Below are 18,013 nucleotides of genomic sequence, written 5' to 3' on the forward strand. Positions count from 1 at the left end.
GTATCACTGCCATATCTGACCTAGACCTTTTCCAGAGAAACCTAGATCCTGTGCGAAGCCCATTGAAGTCCCTGGAAGTAATGGTAGTGACATGGAATGGGCATAGGTGAGGGTCCCGGTGGACACAGGAGCAAGCAGAAAGCAGGGCACTGCAGCCCTGGTGGAAGACTGCCTGCCTGCTGTCACTCACACCTGCTGCTCTGGAAAGGGCCTGCTTCCAGTGACTATGCTTTTATGGAAGCCATGAGGGAAAATTGGTGACCAGGTGTGAACAGGGGAGCCCTGCCTTGGGACACTGCTCAGGAGGTGCTCCGACTGCAGAAAGTGTGGTATGTTCCTCCCTCATTGATTCCTTTTTCTGATTTGGGGATTTTTTCTAATTATTGCTGTTTTATTTATTTATTTATTTTTTCTTCACACTTCAAAGTGCCTTCCTATACAACAGGTACTTTTAACCGTTATTTTTGGATGAAAACAGTGTTGCCCGACTGGAATATGGTACAGAAAATGCACTCGCACGTCACGAATATCTAAGAGAACAAAACTTTTAGATGTACTCAGAACCAGGGACGTCTTAGGGCCATACAGGGCACAGTGCATCTGCGCGGAGCCGCAAACCATCGCACCCCACAGGCCGCCGCCATTACCCGGCCCCATCCCCGCCCGCCCGCCCACCCACGAGCCCGCTCCGCCTTTGGCCCCGCCTCTTTCTCTGTCTCCACCAATGAGCGGCCGCTTCCCCAGGCGGAGGCGGGCCGTTGCCCGGCACGGCACTTCCGGTTCCTCGGCGCGGCCGCCATGGCGCCGCTGCGCTGTCAGCTGCTTCTGCTGCCCGCTTTGGCTCTCGCCTTCGGTCCCGTCGCCGGGCTGGAGGCGCCGGACGAGGCCGAGGAGCTGGCGACGGGGATGGCGGCGGAACTGCGAGCCGCGGGGTTGCCCGGAGATCTGCCCGAGCTGGAGCCCGAGTGCCGTCGCCTCCTCACCGCCTTCGCGGAGGGCAGCGCGACGCTGTCGGGGTGCCTGGCCCGCCGCGCCCGCCCAGTGCGGCTCTGCCAGGCCTGCGGCGGCCTCTACCGCAGCCTCCTGACGCAGTATGGGGACATCGCCCGCGCCGTCGGGGTGCGTCTGACGGGGCGGGGACGGGGGCCCGGCTCCTCGAGAGACGGGTGTCCCTGCGCTGAGGGGAGCGCTTTCGGTGCTCCGAGTTCCTTTTATGGCCTTGTGAAAGGGGAAGCGGTGTTCTGGTACCGGCTGTCCGTCTGTGCCAGTTCCTGGTGTGGTGGGGTGCACAGAGGGAAAAGACCCTGCCTTCTCCTTTGGATGGGGGTTGCTTTGAAGCTGCGCTTCAGGTTTGCTGAGTGCCTGAGGGGAGGCTTCGTGATGGCCTCCCTAGAGGAGGAGAAGGGCAGCACTTATCTTTGCTCTCTGATTATGGCAGCGGCAGGACCTGAGGGTATGGCATGGAGATGCGTCAGGGAGGGTTACATTGGGCACTGGGAAAGGGTTTTTCACCAGAGGGTGGAGGGCATGGCCCAAGCTGCTGGTTTGGATGGTGTTCTCAGGCATAGGATTGAACTTTGAGTGGCCCTGTGTGGAGCCAGGGGTTGGACTCAGTGATACGTGTTGGGTCCTTACAATTCAGGATATTCTGTGATTTTATGTCATCAACGAGTAATGCTGCCTTTCTGGGGAACCAAATCCCCGTGCGCATGGATCCAAGGCTGGTAGGAGCGTGTGGCAGAAACATGGTAGCTCTGGGCACTGGCTTATGCCTCTGAGCCTCAGCAGTGGGAAACCCTCACTGAAGACAGGTCTCCTGCTGCCATCTTCCTGCATCTCCATCCCCTTATTTTCATTTCTCCCTACTGGACGTGGTTGATGACTAATGCTATGCATTTATGTCTGTTCTTTAACTCATCCAACTTGTCTGTTTTTAAAAGTTAGTCCCTAACATGGTGTGAAGATGACAGCGGTTGGATGAGACCGAAGGGCTTTGTCCATTCTCTGATGATGACTGGAAGTGGTTGTCCTCCTAGAGTACAGGAAGAGTTTATAGCAAGTTTATAGCAGTCTGTCACTGAGACTCCCAGTTTAGAGATTACTGAATCTGTGTTTGGAATCACTACTGATAGACAAAACCTGCATAGACTTCTGATAGTGCAGCTTCATGCTGTAAACAGTTTCACATTCAGTTAGCTGTCATGTTAAGAAGTGTCACTTTTTGCCTACTTTTGATTTGTTGTCTGCCTGACCCCCCTCGCCTTTGTTCTGGTAGTGGAAAAGCAAATGGGCATTCATTTGATATTTGCCCTCTCAAGGACAAGTACCTAGCCTGTAGTCTGCTGTTTGAGTGTAGACACCTGTGTTATTTGTTTCTTGTCTGGAGACCGTTCCATGCCATCTCAGATTAGGTCATGTGAAGGTGTGGGAGTGAGCCTGCGATTCTTACTTTTATATGACATCTTAAAGATACGTACAGAACTCTGCTGAAATACCTTGCATTTGTGGGCGCAGGTTACCTCTGGGATACTTCTGGGTAGGTTGCCAAACAAATCCCAGTGCTTGCAGTATGTAAGAACTCATTAGGGCTGTTTTTCTGGAGTGCTGGTTCAGAATTTCATCTGAAATTTGTTTCGAAGAGCATTTGACTTTCCTTCTGTGCAAGGATGACTTAACCAAATAAATACAGAAAGTGAGCTCCTTTGACCTGAGTCCATGATCATGATTGATCAGGTATTTGATGTTTTTGGTCATTCCCATCCTGCAGTAGTTACACAGCATGAAAGAAACAGTCAAGTTAAGTTTTGGACATCCCCGAAAAGTAAAATCCTCCTCACTAGGCTTATTAAATAACTTAAGAAAGCATCTTTAAGGAACAATATAGTTTGACTGGATCCATGTTGGGATGTAAAATGCTTTTTCCCACTCATGAGTTTGTGGTGAGGAAGTTTCAGTTTTAACTGCACCTTGTGAAGCAGTCGGGGAGTTTCCTGCATATGCAACTTGATTGCGTGTCTGTTTGCTACTTACTAGAATTGAAACTGTGGGAGTTACCAGAAGTGGTAATATTAGACTTCTGCAGTTCAGTCTCAAAGGGAAACTTTCTTATTTAAAAAGAACTAAATAAATGTATTATAAGGGTGGAAAATATATGTCTCATACAGCTGTATAAGCCATGCATTTCTTGTTGAAGAGATTCTTTTCTTGCATGTCCCGGTCTGTGGGTCTGTGTTGCTTATCAAAGAGGCATTTGGCAGCTGTGACAGTTCTGAGGAGTGCTTAAGGCAATTTAGCAGCTAGAAACCAGGAGCTAGAGCACAGGAGTCAGCTGACTGCAGATCATGGTTTCTATCGGGGATTTGAGGGAGAAAATAAAGCTCTAGAGGAGAAAAACACTGTAAATTCTAATAGGGATATTTCATTTCCTGTTTATTTTGTAGCTGCTTTTATAGTCATTCTTTTTTTATTGGTTTCATCCAGAGAATAATTTGTTCCGAGAATTCTCCTAATGTGTCCCCTTTGAGGATTGGGTATGTTGGATGGCTCTCTCAGATGAGATCAGCTTGGTACCCACATCCAATGAAGAAGAGAGCCTGGCTTAATAGTAGGCTCATGGGAGTTTACTGCTGTGTTGCCCTTTGGAGGATTTTGTTCCTGTATAGCTGTATGTGGAAGCAGCTTGCTGCTGATATAGTATGTTGGTCCAGCATTTCTGGATGTCGTTTTCTGTTGTTTGGGTTTTGTTTGCTTGGAGGCCGTTGCATTGGTTCAGCTCCTTCAGATAATTCTGTGGTCTCTTGAGAATGACCCCATCTGTTTCTCTGGCTGTGAGGGCCTGGAGCTGGCTCCAGGGACAGCTGTCCAGAAACAGGGGAACAGGAGCTGGCTGGCAGAGGCCTGTCATAGAATCGTGACATCACAGAATGGCTTGGGTTGGAAGGGATCTTAAAGATCACCTTGTGCTTCCTTCTTGTTGGTGTCACATACTTTTAATTGATGTTCATGCAGTCCTAGTAGCTCTTCAGAGGCAGTGCACAGCAAGCTGTGTTGCTTGTAGTAAGATTTTGAGGATCAAAAGACTTTTTTCTTCAGTCGATTCTGCTTTGCTTAGTCTAGAAATGTCAGTGTGATGAGATGTGATATTTAGCTGTTTGCCTAAAATACCTTCCAAAAGCTTTCCCTTCGTTTTTTTTAACATTTGATTGTTCTTTTTTAATTTCATTTTTGTTCTAGAATTCCTCCGAGAGCCACGACTGTGCCAAAAGTATCCTGACCTCGGACAGGCTGCAGGTAGTTGTGACCCTTTCAGCGTTCTTTAATGACACGTGGGAGGCAGCCAACTGTGCAAGTGAGTGACTCGTTCTGTAGCTGTCATGCTACTGTTATGACTTAGCTCAGTGCTGCATCTAAAATTTGCACGGATTGGAATTGTGTGTATTTTTTTATGCTGTATATAGTATAGTACATACTGTATGTAGTATGTGAAGATCCTAGACTAGAATAGCTTCAGTGAGGAGTACAAGAGATTTTTGTATTGGCTGTGGGGTGCTGCCAAAATCTGAGGGTGCCAGTCTAGCTAAAAAAAAAAAAACACCAGATATTGTATATATTTCTTTTAGATAATTTGTTCAAACAGTAGTCATGTTAGGGTTTTGTTTATGATCTACAAACTCTAATGGAGACTTTCCTTGTTTTCAGTGCAGTTTCTTCAGTTTTTCTACCATCTTCCTTTTATTTAAAAAAAAATATATATATAAGAAAATTTGACTTCTTTGTTAATAAAAAGCCAATAGCTGGAATGCTTTCAGGTTGAATAATATTTGCCTTCACAGCTGTGCTTTTGATTTCACTTAATGGGTGGAGAGTATCCAGATCCACCGTTGTGCCTCACTGTCCTTGTGCTTGCTGATGGTGCTGTGCTGTGCTTACAGATAAAGCATGGCTTTTTGCTGTTCCCCTGGTGTGAAAACTGGGACCCTAACCTTAAAGGTGCCCTAGAAAGCAGGGAATAGTACTGTGAAGCTACGTGTTACAGATGAGAGCGTGTAGAATTATTTTTCTTTTACACATCTGGGATCTGTGAAGGCTGGAAAGACAATACAGAAGGAGCAGTGTGGTCTGTGCTGTCCTTCCGGGTTTTGACCTGTATGTTGCCCTCCCAGTGTCCAGCTGAATGGCTGTTCTCCATGCTGATGTCAGTTCCTTCTCTCAGGAAAATTTTCTGGAATGTTGGCTTGCTCTCATAGTGTCCTTACTGAACATTTAAATTCCCAAACCCCTGCCATTTCCAAGGGTGTAACTGATTAGAGCATCTGAAGTAGGATGGTTGGCTGGAAATGGTAATATGTAGGGGTTGAAATGGTGAAATGGCCACTTGTATTAAACAATAATAACTGCACTCTGATTTCTACCACTGTGTTTGTGGTCTGGCCTTTGCTTGGGTGCTGTCCGTTTAATCTCCATTTCTGATGCTTCTGCTTTCCCATAATAGCTATTACCGTTGCTGGGCAAAGCCAGGTTTGCAGGGTAGAAAATAAAAGTAATGCCTTGTTTTATCTTGAAGTCCAAAGATAATTCAGACCCCCTCTTCAGAAAACTCTTGATGATAGTCTTCATCTTTCACTTAATCAAGGCCAATTAATTCTGAAATGTATTCTCGATGAAGAGTTAGGTCAGCAGGTCTGAGAATCAGTGGCAGGCAGATAAGGAAAATGCAGGGTTGACTAGACCCGTCTTTTATAGTCGAGAGCTCTTTTTGCAAGAGTGGAGTGTCTGGGAATTGTCAGCTCTGGAAATGTTGGAATATCCTCATGTTTTTCTTTCTCTTTGACAGATTGTATAAAGAACAACAGTGAGGGATTATCAAATTCTACTCAAGAATTCATGGATTTATTCAATAAATCTCTGACATGTTTTGAACACAATCTTCAGGTATTTATGCTGTGTTTTTAAGAGAAGCACTAAATTATCTAATTGCTAGAAAAACCTAATTTATGCTGAATATAATGCAGGTATATACCAGGCAAAATTCACAAACTTAGTGGCAGTTTATGCAGATAAAGCCATGATCTATAGAAATGCAGATGTTTAGAGATGGTGACACTAAAATTAATTCTAATTGATATTCACCTTGACTTCATTTTGTATGTAATTGTGATGCTGCTTCACGTCAGAATTTCTGTATTCACAACAGTTGATAATTACTTAGTGAGTGCAGTAATGTCTGCATGCTGTAAATTTCTTTTTTTGCCTCTTTGTGGAATTGTTGTCTTCTGCCTGAACAATTCAATCTTTAAATAACCTTTTAATAATAGAGAGTAGTTCAGAAGGACCAGCTACTTTAAATGATGGTTACAGTTGTTTTGACTTGTAAAATAATTAGCAGTCCATACTACAAAGGTAATGTAATGCAGTTTGTGAAATAAATGTAGTAATTTTCCTCAAAGAAAATGTCCTAAATTGCCCAAGAAACAGTGCACGTTCTGTTTCAGTCAGTAAGTAGGCACATTCTGTGATCAGTCAGTGGTAAAAATGGGAAATAATGAGTATGGTACAATCTCAGAGGAAACTTTTTTATTATTAATGATGTGAGAAAAGTGAGCTGGAGTAGCGTTGGTTGGGAGCCACACAGTCTGGTCTGTCAGTCAGAAGTCTAAATTAGATCTTAACCCATGGGTGTCAGTGATGAACAAGGGTGTGCATGCCATGCCTGTAAAAGCCTGCACCAGCAGATGTGTCCCACTGTTGCTGTTGCCACATCTGAAGGGCACCACCCACCTCATCACTGTGCTCACATCCCATTTGATCTCCATAAACACTCAGCAAGTGTTGATGAATGTCAGTGGATGTCATTTTTTCTGCGTGGAGGAATTCAGTGACACACCTTTGCTTCATACACACTTCCATGTCAGATGCCATTGTGTCAGACTGCCCCTCTGCTGCCGTCTGTTGCACAGCAACAAAATGTAATGGGATATTGGTGAGAAGGTGCTGCTGCCATATCTGCTTCTGATGTCATGGACTAACATAATAAAATAGGAGGCATTACTTTTGAGCTACTGTGTATAAGTAACAAAACATTTTATTTTTTAGTATTTTTTAATTAAAAGATTAAAAAAAAAAAAGGAGAACAGCGAAACCATAATGTGGGGTATTTGACCTTGTTTTTGTGAAACTAATGATGACATGAAGATGTGATGGTGAAGCGAGAGATATTTCTCTTTGTTAAGTTAGGGCTTATAAAAGTTTGGCAAAGAGACACGATCAGATTTTTGAGTTGAATGTCAAATCGCAACTCTGTGCATTCCATTTGAAAATTTGCAGGTCGCGTATTTATGCTAACTGAAAATGGAGTCACAAATACACCGAAAAATTGATAATTTTTTTTTTTTTGCAATCTTGAGGTTTGTGGAAAGCACAGCTGCATATTTTTTGCTGTTTACTGGTTTGTGTTTAGCTGATGTATCAAAATACATAAAATTATTTGCCATAACTTGAGTTAGTGCTGCACTGTGCCCTCTACTTGTCCTGGTTTCAGCCCTGATGGGTTAATAGCACACTGATGTTTGGTTGTTGCTGAGCAATGGGTGCATGCTGGCTGTCTCCACGATGTTATAGGGCAGGGGGCAGCCACACTGCAAACCATGCTGGGCTGCAGGTTGAATGTGCCTCTCTTTACCCTATGTTGGTCATTAGCTGTTTTCAAGTGTGTTGTATTCCATTTAGTAATGGTGAAGTCCATAAATGAAATGGGTTTATTATGGCAGGGTCTGTAATGATCATGGTTGCTCAGCAGTAGTAACAACTTCTTGACAATGGCCAGGTGATCAACATGGCGTTCAAGGCCAGGCTGGATGGGGTTTTGAGCAGCCAGGTCTAGAGGGAGGTGTCCTTACCTATAGCAGGGGGGTTGGAACTACATGGTCTTAGAGGTCCCTTCCAACTCACACCATTCTATGATTCTGTCATTAAAAGAAAGCCAAGAATACTATTAAGGATCCTAATCTGTGGTTCCAGAGTAAGAGTTACTAGCAATTCTTTTGTTTCCCTTTCTTCTCTCTTATCTGATAGTGATACTCTCTTATCTGGTACTTTTGAAATAAGCTTTACAAAATACTGCTAGCCCAAGGAGCAGTTTGAGTTGCATGATCTACAAAAAATGGATTTTGTCACTAGAACAGCCTAATGAATTAAAGTTGGTCCCTTTCCTTCCTGCATTCTCATGTGAGTCATTTGACTGGGCCTTTTTGCATTGTGGTTTGTTGCAGATCTGGATTTTTGGTTCAAACTTGACTCTGTATTTTAAGATTTTTATAATACCTTAAATCTCTTTATGAGTACTGCTGTTTTATAACCTTAGGGGCAAGCCATGGATCTATCACCAAATAACTACACTGAAGTATGTAAAAACTGCAATGGAACCTACAAAAATTTGAATGACCTCTATAACAAGTTGCAAAGGCTGAACAGACATGGTGATGAGTCTGGGCATTCCACACATTTGTGTATCGATGTGGAAGATGCAGTAAGTATTTGTTAATATTCAGCAGGGAGATCTTATAGAAGTTAACCTGAGCCATTTGTGCTTACCTTGCTAGGGATTGCCTTTTCTCTCTGAGTTTGGGACTGGCAGTAGTGCAGATGTCCTGCAGGAGGGAGCCTGGTGAGGCAGTCTTGTTAGCTCCTGTCCTCAGCTCCTGATTGCCTGAGCACGTTCCAGTATGAGTAGATGCACTTTAATTTCTTGCTACTGTGAAGGGGACAAATACTTTAAAAAACAACAACAACAACAAAAGCTCTTAATCTTCTAATGCAAAGCTTTGCTGCTGTTTTTGTAGACTGTAATGTTGATTCCTTATTACAGCAGCTGTGTCCAGGGGTCTACAGGATTTGCAGCATATGTTTGGAAAAAGCTTTGTTACGTTGTGGGGTTTCAAGTGATTGGGCAAAAGGAGTGTTGGTGAAAGTGTGAGATTAGCTCCATCTGCACAGGCTATCAGTGAGTTCTGTAGGAAACAGGCATGTGGCAATATATGCAGTGTATGTGCATACAGCCTTTTTATCAGTTTGTTGATGTGAAATTTTGGCTCTGTGTAAATGGTCTGCTTTGACACTTCCAGGGATTTGCTTGTTTTTGAGGGGAGATCTGTGAAAAGTTGTTCCCTGGGGTCATGTTTGAACACTTGAACATCTTGAGACCTGAACGTCTGCACATCAAGAATGTGCGTGCTCTCTTACTGCTGGCTTATGTTTTCCTTTTAGATGAACATCACTCGGAAGCTCTGGAGCAGGACTTTCAACTGCTCTGTTCCCTGCAGTGATACAGTCCCAGTGATTGCCGTTTCGTCCTTTATCCTCTTCCTACCTATTGTTTTTTATCTTAGTAGCTTCCTTCACTCAAAGCAGAAGAAGCGGATACTCATTTTGCGTAAGTGATGTTGCTCATTTTGCTGTTAGAGCTGGGTGTTGCCAGGGACTCTCTTGGCTCTGGTGGGAGCAGGGGCCCAGCCGGCTCTGCCTGCAGCTGTGCTGACGGCGCTAATAGCGACTATTAGTCTGCTGCTGTCCCCTCAAGAAGGGTAGTAAAGAGCTTCAGCCATATCTTTTCATTAAAGTTTTTGGACGTGAGCAGAAAGCTGTTTGCAAGTCTGTGCCGAATAAATAGAGGGAGTGGAGAGACTAGTTTTGTGGAATTCTTTGTGTTTAATTTTCATATAATTTTTCCCTTTCTAGCCAAACGTATCCAGTCAAATGCCAGTCTTGTGAACATCCAAGAAAAATACAGCTGAGCTGCAAAACAAAACCTGAGAACTGCTGCTGGTATACAGTGGGTACAATTGTGTTGGAATGAGGCCGGCACAAAAGAGGAGTTAATTATGGTTTAGTGTAATGATACAGAGCAACACAAGTTAAACAAAATGCTGTCTGACTTCTAAGCGAGGATATTAACAAACATGACAAGGCAGGGCTGTGTGACACTGTGTGGACTCCAGTTTTGAAAAATCTGTGTTTTTTCCAGTCTCAGGCTGAAGCTGGTGTTTTTCTGTCTCTGAGCCTTTGTATTTCTCACCACTGGAATACTTTCTTGGCACGTTTTTTTTCCTCTTTAATTTATTCTATAAGTTTCACAGAAACCTATCTGAGATTCTGAATCTTTTCGAAATGGTTTTCATAGACAGGAAAGACTTGAATTAGCATTTGACATTCCTGTTTGAAACATTATTTCCATGTAATACGGCCTTGGGATCAGCAGAAAACTTGAAAAATAAAAATTCTCTTCTGATACCTCTTGCTGAAGTCATACAGCTGCTGAGCGGGTTGTAATGGTCTTTGTGAAAAACATGAGATCTGCAGTGGAAGTGGTAATATATAATGTCCAAAGCCAGCAACAAAAGCAACAGAACTGCCAACACTAGACGTGAATAGCAATCATTAATGACTACAGTATTGAGCTATTTCAGAACGGGCAGCGTATTTACTCATTTGCACACTTGAACCACTAAGTAAAATAATTGCTCTTTATATGTTAAATTTTCAGAGGCTTATTCGAATGTGTGCCTGGGTAATTGGGAATATCACTTTTTTTCTATTTATTGTATTGTTTCCTTTTTTCCATTTAATTATAAAGTGATTTTTTTTTTTTTTTTGGTGTGAGAAGTGAGGTAAAGTCAAGTCACTGGAAGGATTTCCTAGCCTAGAGCTTGCTGTGGCTTAATACAGAGGTGTTTACAGGAATGTGGTGGGAAAAAACACAATCCTTTTCTATATAACATTTTATTTTATCAGTACATGAGCCAGGGAATTCTCTAACTTGAAAACTGTCCTGCAGGACAATAAAGATACTGTGTTGGCAATGGATAACTTTTGATAAATAGTTTTAAAAAATAGCCATGTGGAACAGATGAATAATTAATATAAAGTTGCAGGATTCCAAAGCAGATAAAAAAAAAAAAGCTGCATAATAATGTCAGGATGGACAGTGCTGCTGGTGGGCAATGGCATGGTTCTACAGGCAACAGCTGCAGCAGTACCAGAGGTTCAGTTTGGCTGATGGTGGTGCTAGCTTGGGAGAGCAGAGGGGTTAAAGTGATTTATAGCTATATCTGAGATTAATGAATGTCTTTGCCCCCATTTTGAAATGTGTTTTTATAACCATGAGATAATAACAGCCACATTGGCAAAAAAAATTTCTCTTGAAACCTGTGTCTGACTTCTGTCGAAGCTCCTATGAAGTCGTATGTATTTGTCTTGCTTTGGAGCCTGATATGTTTAATTTTTCCTTTGCACAAAGGCTCAAATAAATATATAGCAATTTAACAAAACATCCTAAAGCTCTTTGAGTTATTGTGGTTCTTTGTTTTTTTTCTTTTTTTGAGTCAGGACACACCATTTTAAAGTCAAGTGTGTGTCTAATATGAAGTACAATAGCATGCTACTGACTGGTTATGTCCATATGATTGGTGGTTTGTTTTTCTGTATTTTATAACAAAAGAATAGTATTTGTACTTATCTGCCTTTGTTATGTGTGAATTTCTAGGTCAACAGTCAGTTTCCTCCAGGTAGTGTATAACAATAATAGAAAACTGTTACTTCTGCTTATTACTTGGTTATTCTGCAACTGGGAAAGGCATGCTGCCTTCAAAAAGAAAAAAAAGATGAATTTTTTTTTGTATCTTGATCTTTTTGGTATCTCTTATTCTCAAACTTACACTTTCTGGGACTTAGCTGCCTGTTCTAATAGCATTACTTTGATTTGGGACATCATATGATTGAGAGTTGCTGAAAGCAATCTTTCATTCATGCAGATAAAGCCAGTTTGTATGTGCAGCATTTCAGAATGACAGCTTTTATACTGTAAGCAGTGGCTTTTTGAGCACATTCGTGTTAAGTAGGTCTCAAAGTCATTACTTTGGATGTGGTGATTAAGCACTTTTAAAAAAAAAAAAAACAAAAAAAAACCCAACAACCCAGCTTTTCTTATTTTCCTGGTTGCTAAGCCAAATGGAAATGCTCATGTGACTTTTGGTTTTTGTTTTAAAGCAGCAGTGATGTTTACACTTGAGATTTTTAATCTTCTATCTACGGTTTCTCCTTTTTCTTTTTCTGCAAATTTCGCACTACAACCTTGCTTTACAGTCTTACATTTTCGGTAGGATGTTTCTTATAAAAAGAAATTGACTGAATTCTCTTTATACTCTTTCTTAGAGAAATGTGGAAGCACACAGTTCGTGTGTCTGAAGGAGGCCTAGAATTCTTTTGGCTGCTAATCTTTTACCTTGGTTTATTTTTTCTTTTTGGTATTATATATACAAAATGGCAAACTTTGGAAATCCTGGTTGTTTGTATCTTTTTGTGCAAATAAAGATTTCTAACGGGGGAGCAGCACTTTGATTTGTATTTATACTTATTAGGAAACTTCTCAACACTGAAGTCAGCTTTAATAAAGATTGTCAATAAACAGTGAACAGTGTGGTTACTTAATTGCTCCATTTGTAGTGGTTTTATGCTCCCGCTGTTCTGGGTTTGTGTTTAGAGGCACCTGCTTATTATTCCTCATTATGCCATTTGTAGGAAAACAGGATCAAAAAGACATTTTCAAAGCAGTGCTGTGCTGAATTACAGAACAAATGAACTGCAACTGCTGAGAAAGGGTGGAGTTTGAACTCAGTTCAAGCCTGCTGAAGCATATGGAAAGACTGCTGTTAATAGCAGTGGAGTTCCTTGCATGGGCATACATGCACAGTGGTGGTGAGGATAACTTGGGTGTCTCCCTCTGTGGGGAGGCTTTTACTTGCTGCACTGGCTGCTTTTTTGGCTTCAACGGTTCCACTGCTGAATTTCAGTTAAAATTCATGATTTTCTTAAGAATGACAGTGCAGTGAATCACAGCAGAAAGACTTGGGCAAATATAATCTCAGTGGGTTGCATGCTAAGGGACTTCTGGGAAGACTGAGAAAGTATTCATGCCAGCATGTAGGGGCAGCTTCAGCTGGAAAACTAGGTACTGTTCTGGTTGTGTGTGCTCTTGGGAGAGGGATTCAAGAGGGTGTAAATGCAAGAGGAGGATAAGCAGGAAGGGTGGAGAATGAACCCAGGGAGTGGAGCAGACATGGGAGGAGAAACCGAGGCTGGAAATGGGTGCCTGTAAGCAAACTAAGAGCAAAACACTTCAGAAGGAGAAGCTGCTGAAAATTCACAGGTGGCTGAGGCAGCCTGCGGGAGGAGGGCACAGAAGGGGCTTGGCTGCAGCTGAGCTGGAAAGGGGAGGCTCAGGGTTCCGGGTAGAGTGAGATGGTGGACTGGCAGCAGGGAGGAGCTTGTTTCCCCACTTGTCTGTGGTGGCACATGTAGGCCAGGAACAAGAAGGAACAAGTGGTAGGATGGCAACAGGGACTTGTGAATTGTGTAAAAGCAAAGCAACTGCATTCTTCTGGGATGGCACTTGGTGTGATGCTGTGGAAGTGTTGAAGAGATCTTGATTCCAAGGTTTGCAACAAAGCTCCCGTTTTAGTTGAAACAGTGTGGGTTACTGCTTAGTAATGAATAATGGACTTGATTTTCCTTGAAAACAAAATAATAAGCCTTGCTTTTTGTGTAATGGCTGCTTTTTTCCATCTTTATGAAATGTCTCTTAGAATCACAAAATGGCTCAGCTTCTGAATATTTTGCTTCTGGTGCTCCCTGTCCAGTTAATCAATTGCCATCAAATCTTGCAATTCAGCTAATTTATGCATTAGGTTTCATTTCCTGAGTATAGAGCTTCTCTGGAATGATAAACTACATGATAAGCAAAATTACTGTTCTCCTAATCAGAATGTATGTGTAACTTACTGCTTTTGCTTCATATTTTTGTGTAAGTTTTCCTTCTGGGATCAGTGTAAACATTTTTAGCCTGGCTGTTGTTAAACTTAACCGTACAGGATGCACCTTCTGTGTTTATGCCAGGGTAAAAAGTTACACACTGGAACAGAAAAGTCAATCAATTCGGCAACTTCTCTGAAGCATTCCATCTCCCAGTACTGCAATTAGTGTCTCTTGTAACCTGCTGGAGTCAGCCAGGATGATGTAGGTGCAACTAGCAGCTTTCTGTTGTGCCAAGAGTTGAAATTCAGCAACTATCTACTTCAAAGATGATGCTGGTCCAAATTACTTTTCCCCGGCATCTGCCTCAAGGTCTAAGGTGTTGCCTGGAACACTTCTGATTTATGCCCAAGTGCTTATGCAGTGGTGAGGCCATTTGGTATTGGGAAATGTTTTACTCTTTGATAAAAGTCTTAAATGTGTTTTTTTCCCTCGTCAGCTCTGCTTTGAGACTGCTGGAGGTCACCTAATCCAGCTCCCCACAGGACTGTCTCCAGAGTTGGATACAGCTGCACAGGACCCACAGCTGTGTTTGGTTCCCCACTTTTGGGCATTCCTGGGCTCTGCTCTGAACAAGATGTGCTCCCTGCTCCCCAGCACATGGGTGCTGGGTAACTGGAGAAATAAACAGGAGAAAACTGACGTGCCCTGCAGCCTCAGCAGCCTCCTGGCCCGTCTGCTGTGGTTAAAGTACAGGAATAGTACAGTACAGGAATGCTCTATAGCACAGCATTGCTTTGGAAGGAGTGTGAGCTGCCTTTGGGCTGTTTTGCTTCTGTGTATCTCGCAAAAGGGAATGGCAAGGAGAGCAGGGATGCTGCTGCACTGCATTGTGGCCAGATGCAAGTAGTGTCAAGTTAACAGCTGCTGATTATGTTTTTAAAATTACTTAATGAGTTATGCTAGAAGTTCAATAATTAAATGAACCCTGAAAATCTTTCCCTACTCCTGTCTAAGGTGAAAGTGTTGGAAAGCTATTTCAAATATTTCAGAAAAGAGAGAGACTTGCTAGTAGTTGGGTTGAAGTTTTAACTTTTAATACTGAAAATTCCACTCTGGTGCCAGTGCAGTAAGTATCATGGATTGCTGCAATTAAACCAGTGCCTTAAGTTATTCATAATACTCTTTCTGGGCAGCATTCCCACCTGCTTAATCTGTACTCTGCAAGCATTTATTAGAACTGACTGTTGAAAAACGCCAGGCTAAATCAGACACTTAAAAAAAAAAAAAAATCAATATGATGCCCTAAACTGGTTTAATATGTCTTTCCTCTTCAATAATCCCACACGTTGCTGATTTATTTGCTGTAATGAACATGCCATTCAACCAAAACAAGATTAGCTGCTTAAACCACAGCATTAGGCACAGAGCAACTTTAATGCTGCTTTATGTTTTGTTGTAATGCTCAACACTTTACAGTGTTGTCTCTTTCTTCCCTCCATAATAAAGAGTTTGCGTGAGGATCACAAGGGGCTCTGGAGTGTTGCTATTTTACTATCTTTATTGCTATTTTGGAGCAATAAATTTGAGTTTGGGTTGCAGCAGCTCCTTCATCCAACCCAAGGTGGAACCAAACTGGTGAGCAGGATTAATGCATGAATTTCTGTTCCCTGCAGGACTTTTCCGGGGTTAACCATGAAATAAATGGCTTATGTCAAACTGATCTAGTTTAAGGCAGAACAGCCACTGACAATCAGAATATTCCTTTGGACTTCATTCACTTCTTGTTTATTTATTTATTTGGAAGAGCAGCAGTCAGCTTGCTAAAGGTAGTGTTCACTGCAAGGTGCAGATGTCTTGGCTTTGCACAGAGAAGACCTGGGATAGATGGGGTATAAGACGAGTGACTTGAAAAGAAGTCTACAGAAAGGGACAGAGAAACATAAAGTATCTGTGTCACTCATGCCTAGCCAAGGTATAAAACACACACCTGCTTAGGTATAATGCCTGGCAAAATCTGAAGACTGTGAACTCTGCATCTTTCAGCTCAAGCTCTGTGTATCTGCCTTCCTGCTCCAGGGGCAGTCCTCAGATGGAAGGCTCTAAAGTCAGCGGGTTTCAGGTACTGTTTTGTTCTTTCCTTGTCATGGAAAGACTGCATTAGACAGCGCCCTTCTTTTTGGTTAAGAAGCAGGTTGTAGTTGTTAGGATGTTTGTATGTTCTCCGTGGTTAAGAAAAATTGTTAGGAATTTTCCAGGGATGCTGTTTGCAATACAGTGTTATCATTCTTTTTCTTTGCAAGACAGATGAGTTGCAAGTGTATACTTAGCAGCTTTTCTGGGTCTTGGTGTCAAGTACTGCAGAAGTGTGCTGAATTGAGAGCCGTTAGTCAAACACAGAAATGAGAAAGATATCAAAAGTAGAGTGTTTGCGGTGTGCGAGAATAGGTTATCGAGCTGAGGTTGTGTTTTCTGACTGGAACGTGTGTGTCTCTTTGGTGAACTGGGAATTCAAAAGTGATCTGACAAAGGAAGAGTCAAGAGATTCAAGGTGGCTTTTTCTGGAGCTGGAGATGCTCTCTGAAAGCCTGCTTGGAAGAGCAGTCTTAATTTGCATAGCTCCTTTGAAAAAATATCCTAAAGATGCTTTCAGGATGTCTGTCTGGATGATGGCTACAGGTATGTAAAGAGAAGGCTGGCAAGCACTGGCCAAGATGCTGGCTTGCCACTAATCTTCCTGGAAAAAACAGAGCCTCAAGCTGAATAGGAGGGGATGCTTTGGGGGGAAAAGAGATTTGGAAGGGAAAGTATCTTTCAGAATAGTTGCAATGAAGCTGGCTGTGGGATGAGTAATAACAGTCATGCTATTTGTATGAAATAGGGTGGTACATTTTTGGTTTTTTTAATTATCAGAACAATGCCATTTGTTATTTTGCCCAGACTGCACAGGTATAAGTGATGGTTGCATCTGATCCCTGTGTTCTAACTGCTTTGCTTTGGAGCAGACTGTTTCACTAGTGCAGAATGAGCATTACCTAAAGGATCAGAACTGGATGATCTTTAAGGTCTCTTCCAACCCAAGCCATTCTATGAGTATGTTTTTTTGTTTGTAACACAGACAGACAGTATCTGTATGCATAAGATACACATACATGTATAAGTGTGTGTGTATATATATATATATGAAAATGTATATTACACTTTACTGCAGCCACTGTAGATTACTGTAGTTACTGCAGATCTCCCTGTAAGCTCCCACATCTATTTTATTTAAAGACAAAGTGATTGGCAGGAACTCCCGAATCACAGTGATGGAAACATGTGGACTGATCTGTTTGATGTCCAAGCAGACATCAGGAGAAGGGACAGTGAAGGAAAAAAGGAATGAGCAAGAAACACCAAACTGTGCAAGAGAAAACAGGGTTGAATGGCCCTGGGAAAGCCTCTGCCTGCCTTGGCTTGTGTAACCGGGACTTATACAACACGTAACCCAACCTGACCCTGACCCTGCCAGCGCTCAAGGTCTATATTTTTACTAAGATTAAGCTTTTCTTTCTTTTTCCTGGAACAATTTCCTTGGCTTTTAACTTTCCTGTTGGCCGGTTGACATGGCCAACACAACCTTGCCTGTTTGTTTATATGACATTCAACCAGCTGCACTTTGCAAAAGGCAGCCCAGCGCGTGCCCAGCAACCCCTGTGGTGTCCCCCAGCAGTGCTCACCAGGGACAGGTACATAAGTGACTGAAAAAATAGATTTCTAAATGAATCTTCTTGACTTTAGAGCACATTAATCAGCTGCTGCACTGAGTCAGACGAACCATAAAGTGTGGCGACTGAGCTACTGACTTCCAGGGTCTGAGGTGAATGGTAAAGGAGAAGGAAATAACCATTAGAGATCATTAGATCTGAGACTAAGAGATCCCATCTTACTCTCTGGTAGGAAAATAAACGTAGATGCTGCTAAAAGGGTAGAAAAAGAGCATGAATTCCAGTCAGATGTGCCTCTCGTGAAAAATGACTAATTAAATGGCATCAGTGGGTTAAAAATAGACATTGCTTTAAGGGAAAACATTGTAAAGGTCACTTAAAGAAAAATGAAACCCCAGGAAAGATGAGCGAGTTGGCCTGCCTGCTTGGGCTTCATTATTGGAAGGAAATCTTGTTCTGCAGGTGGTTTGGGAGCAGTGCAAAGCCATGGCCCATGGACAACA

The 18,013-nt window shown here is 42.4% G+C and overlaps 1 protein-coding gene across 1 annotated transcript; it reads left to right on the forward strand.

Annotated features, from left to right (window-relative positions):
- Window positions 1-798: 798 nt before the first annotated feature.
- On the forward strand, window positions 799-9,788 carry OSTM1 (osteoclastogenesis associated transmembrane protein 1; the record flags this gene model as incomplete). Its single annotated transcript, XM_079532634.1, has 6 exons — window positions 799-1,119; window positions 4,234-4,348; window positions 5,834-5,931; window positions 8,360-8,524; window positions 9,262-9,427; window positions 9,733-9,788. The coding sequence occupies 6 exons, from the start codon at window positions 799-801 to the stop codon at window positions 9,786-9,788; spliced, it is 921 nt and encodes a 306-aa protein (XP_079388760.1).
- Window positions 9,789-18,013: the final 8,225 nt, after the last annotated feature.

Source organism: Tetrao urogallus (assembly GCF_951394365.1).
Source record: "Tetrao urogallus genome assembly, chromosome: 2".
NCBI lineage: Eukaryota > Metazoa > Chordata > Aves > Galliformes > Phasianidae > Tetrao > Tetrao urogallus.